Source organism: Poecilia reticulata, unplaced genomic scaffold (genome assembly GCF_000633615.1).
Source record: "Poecilia reticulata strain Guanapo unplaced genomic scaffold, Guppy_female_1.0+MT scaffold_249, whole genome shotgun sequence".
Taxonomy (NCBI): domain Eukaryota; kingdom Metazoa; phylum Chordata; class Actinopteri; order Cyprinodontiformes; family Poeciliidae; genus Poecilia; species Poecilia reticulata.
Window position 1 is genome coordinate 94,652 of NW_007615034.1, and position 5,662 is coordinate 100,313.

The 5,662-nt window shown below is 52.3% G+C and overlaps 3 protein-coding genes across 3 annotated transcripts in view; 1 reads left to right on the top strand and 2 right to left on the bottom strand.

Annotated features, from left to right (window-relative positions):
* Positions 1-783: 783 nt before the first annotated feature.
* On the bottom strand, positions 784-2,607 carry LOC103460473 (dual specificity protein phosphatase 14). Its single transcript, XM_008402654.2, has 2 exons — positions 1,871-2,607; positions 784-1,731 (listed from the first exon to the last, which is right to left on the bottom strand). The coding sequence occupies exon 2, from the start codon at positions 1,611-1,613 to the stop codon at positions 972-974; it is 642 nt and encodes a 213-aa protein (XP_008400876.1). The 5' UTR covers positions 1,614-1,731; positions 1,871-2,607; the 3' UTR covers positions 784-971.
* A 10-nt stretch (positions 2,608-2,617) lies between these two features.
* Positions 2,618-4,853, top strand: sft2d3 (SFT2 domain containing 3). The gene has a single exon (XM_008402657.2). The coding sequence runs from the start codon at positions 4,020-4,022 to the stop codon at positions 4,662-4,664; it is 645 nt and encodes a 214-aa protein (XP_008400879.1). The 5' UTR covers positions 2,618-4,019; the 3' UTR covers positions 4,665-4,853.
* Positions 4,843-5,662, bottom strand: part of wdr33 (WD repeat domain 33) — a 17,504-nt gene continuing 16,684 nt past the window's right edge. The window contains 2 exon segments of the mRNA XM_017303334.1: positions 4,843-4,956; positions 5,083-5,144. Of these exon segments, the coding sequence (XP_017158823.1) occupies positions 4,843-4,956; positions 5,083-5,144 (176 nt within the window).

Here is a 5,662-nt window from a genome sequence, read left to right on the forward strand (position 1 = left end):
GACAGGGGGGGACAGAGGGGGACAGGGGGGACACTGCAATCAAAAGCAAAGAGCAGTGAGGGCCACCTGCTGCTGGGATGATGATGTGATGATGAAGGCGGCGAATGCTTCAGAGGATGCGATCATTCCACTGCGCTAGTGCTAACGGTGCGCGTCCTGCAGGAGGCGCCGTCCTCTTCAGGAGGAACGCCAACAGAGGAACCGCAGAACCTCCAGGTCCCAGTAGAACCCGTTTCTACATCACTGCTCAGGTCTTCTCTCGTATTCTCACTTGGATTAGGGCCTGTACTTTGACTAGGCCATTCTAACCCCTGAACCTATCTCATAATATCTCTGGTCATCCTGCTGGAAATTGAACCGCCGCCACCTCCACAGTCTGATGCTGCCACCACCATGTTTCAGGTTCTGATGGACCCTGTGTTCTCTCAGCACGGCCCCCAGGAGCCACCGGGCCCCCAGGGGCAAAGGGGCCCCCAGGGGCAAAGGGGCCCCCAGGAGCCACCGTTATTCTGTTGGGTTCTGATAAAATTCTGTATTTTGAATTAAATATTTTAAATTACCTTCAGTTTTCTAATCTGCACGACTGATTGTCACTTTTTATTCTCCGTGTTTTTATAATCATAAATATTTAATGAGCTGCAGAATAATCAGTTACCTGAATGAAGAGGTTGATAATTATGAGGTTTTAGGGTTGTTTAATAACTGACCTCTGACCCAGGAACTAGTTTCTACAGGTCACCTCCTGCCCCCTGCTGGTGGTGGTGAGGAACAGCGAGGAGACGCTCTGATGGAAATTATTTATTGATTAACAGCAAAACCAAGCAGAACAGACTCACTTCCTGTCCCCAGACTGGTTCTGGTGGTCCAGTTACTGGTTCTGGTGGTTCAGTTACTGGTTCTGGTGGTCCAGTTACTGGTTCTGGTGAACACCAGTTGCTCCACACCTGTCCAGGTAATGTAGCTCCGCCCACTCACAGCTGTTTGTAAATTGTTCTGTTGGTCTTTGATGACACGGCAGATTCTCTTATTAATTTATGTGGTGACATCATCAGCGGAGTGCGTGACATCACAGGAGATCTGGGTACAGATGTCAACTGGCTGCTCGGCGGAGCGGCCCGGCGAGGCCCCGCCCCCAGAGGCCCCGCCCCCAGAGGCCCCGCCCCCTCGGGCTCCACCCGGACCGTGTTGCGGCCGTACAGCCTCCTCTCGTACTGCAGCAGCTGCTCCCAGAATCCGGCGTTGATGCGGATGCAGGGTCGGCTCTCCAGGACGCGGCGGTGAGCCTGGCGCAGCGTGGCGCCTCGGAACCTCATCAGGTACGCCATGACCAGCGCCGGCGAGCGGCTCCTCCCCGCTGCGCAATGCACCAGCGTGCCTCCGGCGCGGTTGCCATGGATACGCTCGGCCACGCGGTCGAAGTGCAGGCCGAGGGGTTGGCAGGGCAGGTCGCAGACCGGGACGCGCAGACACTCCACGCCCGGGTGGGCAGGGAGGGCGTGGCTCAGCGTGGCGTTCACTATCAGCGTGATGCCTTTCTGTGACATCAGAGCGCCGTTCAGGGGGGCGTCGGCGCCGCTCAGGAACAAGGAGGGCGTCACCTGGGAGAGCGCCATGAGGAGCACCTGGCAGGGCGCACGAGTCACCAACAGGTGAGTTCCAGGTGAGTTCAAGGTGAGTTCCAGGTGAGTTCAAGGTGAGTTCCAGGTGAGTTCAAGGTGAGCTCCAGGTGAGCTGAGGGAGGAAACCAGAAGTTAGAGCTCCTTTGTTCCATCTTTACTGTCACTAATCTGGTTTTAATGCATGAAAACAGGCGGTGACCCTTAAACAGGAAGTGACGCCATGAGGAAAATAATATTCATAACATCCCAACCTTCACGTTTCCCTCTGGTTTTTATTCCACGTCTAAACTCTGGGATCCAGAGGCTCCGACCGGAACATGAAGTCCAGGTTTACCTGCCGCTGCGCCCCGAACCGGAACTGAGAATGAGACCCAGTCACCCTACAAGGTTCTGGCTGACCCGGCCGGCGGCCAATCAGCCGCCAGGGTTAATAATAACCCAGCAGCTGAAGCTCGACATCGGCTCACATGACCGGACCGAAATAAAACCAGACATCCCGCCCGGAACAACCCGAACCTGGGGTCCAATCCTTACGGGGTCCCGGTCCAGAACATCAGGCGGAACCGGGTGAGGTCCAGGATCCCCAGGTCTGATTCTCTATAGCTCCACATTATTATTCTAAACTCTTTTATTCTCTGCATGTCTGAGATGAAACCATGGAAACTTCAAACATTCAGATACAATAGAGACAATCAGATTCAGATGATTTATTACTGCGATAATAACTCAAAGATGTATTTTTATTTCTTTCCTTCTTACGGAAAGTTTCTGTTTACATCACAGGTTAGTGGTGCATTTCTATGCTAAAGAAAAAGATATAAAACTTCAGATATTTCACAGAGATGTTAACATTTATAGAAAAACCTCACAGAAGCTTGTATGAGGCAGAAAGTACGGCGGCCCGTAAGGCCAACAGTGTTCAGTTATGCCGCATGAACCGATCAGTACATTATTGAGGGAACGCAAAACAATAAAAAAAAAAAGTTCCTCACGTACCGTAAAGAGCAGACCCGCAGGAAACACGGCGGCCATCTTGGAGCGGCCATCTTGGCTAAACCAAAGCAGCAGCAGAAGCTTCAGCACTGGAGATATTTTTGTTCACATCAATGGACTGTTGACCTGACGGCTCTGGACATAACTTCTCACAAGCCAGATGGACATAATAATGTTAATATTTTGTGATCAGTATTTATGTCCACCGGCTAAAAGGCGCTAATATTAGCTTTAGCGCTGGGGGTAACACCGGGTTCAGCCCCGCTAGGAAGGCTCACCCAGATTTAGTTCAGTTTGAACAAGGAGCCAACGTTAGAAATAAAACATAATAAATATATTATAACATTCACCAGTTTACACAGGTGGCAATGACTGTTGTTAATATGTCGAAAGTAAGATGGCTCCCAAATCTCCCGCTTTAGTTTGGAAGGTTTCAATGTGAGGAAGAAAATGAGGAGACGGATTCACTGCACAGGATGAAGCTGGAATCTGAAGGCATGGAAAATAATGTGAATATTATTCAGCATTAATCATTATTGAATCACCCGTTTCTCTATACAGTACTAAATAAATATAAAACATTATGACCGACTGTGTGCTTTGTAAAATTATGCATCAGAGTATTATATTCCTTTTCTAGTTTGTTTTCCTCACTAAGAATATTTAAATATGCTGAACCATGTATCAACCCAATACTTTAAAACTACATGTCCTTGTAAATGTATCTGATAGCTGTTTGAATAAAGTTTACAGAAAAAAACGTGGAAATCTGTTTAGTATTTAGTGATTTCTGATCGATTAATGCGCCGATACGTCATTATGCCTGAGAAATCTAACGCTGAGTGGAGTGGTCCAACTATATGGAGCTACAACAGTCTCATAATTATCAAATCCAAAGGACGAGAGTCACAACAACCTTAACAGGGATAAATAGCCGATATCTCACTTACCGCTGCCAGAAGCCAGGCTGAGGTCGAAAGGCATGACCGTCGTCATGGCTACGGCGCTGCTGGAATGGGTTAATGTGATTGTCTCAAACAGAGGTTACCCCACCGGGGGTTTGTTCATCTGATTGGTTACTGATCACCCAATCAGACAAACCATTTATTAGACATTTGTGGATCGAGACATCAGGGGAATCTCAAAATTCACACAATTGCAGCAACTCGCAGGCCAGAAGCAGCTTGGAAATCAAGATATATTTGGGTTTGCATCAAAAATACAGGTGTGGATTTCATCTTGCGCATTTGTGAATTATGAGACTGTTTTAGCTCCATAGCACCAGAAGGTTCGGTTCCGGTCGCAGAGCTGAGCGATTGTTCTTGCAGTTCTGCCTCTGACCGGAAGAGGCAGCACCCACCACCAGGACCCCTCTGCCCCCGAGAAGAAGACCCGAACCCGACCGTCATGGCCGAACTGAACCGGCAGCTCCAGGAGTACCTGACCCAGTCCAAAAGCGGCGGTACCAAGTCCAGCTCCAGCACCTCGGTGGAAGTGGGTGAACCGGAAGCGGTACCGGGCAGCTGGTTCGGCCGATGGTCCAGTCCGTGGTCCGGGCAGAGCTCCGGCGGCAGCTCCTCCTGGCCCTGGTCGGCCGACCCGGACCCGTGCCTGCCCGGAGTGACCCGGAAGCAGCGCCTGCTGGGGTTCGGGCTGTGCGCGGCCATGTCGGCTCTGTGCTTCGGGCTGTCGGCCCTCTACGCGCCGCTGCTGCTGCTCTACGCCCGGAAGTTCGCGTTGCTCTGGACGCTGGGCTCGCTGTTCGCCGTGGCGGCGGTGGCGGCGCTGCGGGGGCCCAGCCGGCTGCTGGCCGGGCTGCACCGCTCCCCCGGGGCCGCGGCCTACCTGGCCTCCCTGGCCGGGACGCTCTACGCCGCCCTGGGCCTCCACAGCACCGTGCTGACGGCTCTGGGAGCCGGCCTGCAGGTGGCGCTCATCCTGGGCTGCCTGCTGGCGCTGATGCCTGGAGGCAGCGCTGGGATCCGGGTTCTGGGCGGCTGGACTTTCTCCGTCCTCAAGAGGACCGTGAGCGGCAGAACCATGTCGATCTGAGCGGAACCGAACCCAGAGGCGGAACCGGACTTTCCTCTGCAGGACTAAACCCTGGGCGCTGACTGCCAGGAGGATCTGGAGTTCCGAGGACCAAAGTACAAAAACTGACCCAAAAACTGTGATGGGGGGAGGGAGGTTCTGGTTCCGAGTTGTTGTAGCTTTATTAATAAAACAGGTTCTACCAGCGGACTGGGTCTTTACTGGTTCTGGACTCCCTAAATGGGTCCCAGCGGTCGGGTTTGTTATGGGGTTCTGATGCTGCCATCACTTCTGGCTTCCTGTCCTGCAGGTTCTACGAACCGACTGGGTTTTTATCAGCTGGTTCCGGACGGTTCTAGATGATTTGATATTTTTCCAAAATGAGACTACCCGACTTCGACATGGAAAAGTCCAACAGAACCTTCCTACACAGACAGACTCTGGTTCCGGACGAGCAAACCGGACCCAGGGTTCCTCCCGGTTCCTCCTCAAAGAAAGATCCTGGTGGGAGATGAAGGAATGAAAATCGTGACGTCACTGGGAGCCAGTCCGATTGGACCGCTTCAAACTCCATAAGAACCCTGCGATTCCCCGACAAGAACCTGTGCAGTCAGACGGGTTCTGGTTCTGGTTCTGGTGTGGAAGCAGAAATCCATCCAGCTCGTTCTCCGTTTGGGATTCAAGGTGGACCGGTTGTTTTATTATGAATACAGGGAGTCAGCGGGTCAGAACCAGAACCTGCCGTCTGATTCTGACCAATCAAACACGTTATTTGGGCGGCCCACAGGGGGCGCCGCGCTGCCAGCAGTTCAATGTGAATCTTTATTGTCCAGTTCGGTGAAAACACAAACACATAGAAATCTGTTAGAAAACGCTGCAGAAACAAAACTGAGTCTCTACATCAGACACCTGCTGCCCGGTGGCCACGCCCCCATGGTGACCACGCCCCCATGATGGCCACGCCCCTGAGGGGTGAGCCAGGTCACATGACCAGCAGTCTGAAGGCGGTGAGCGGCCCT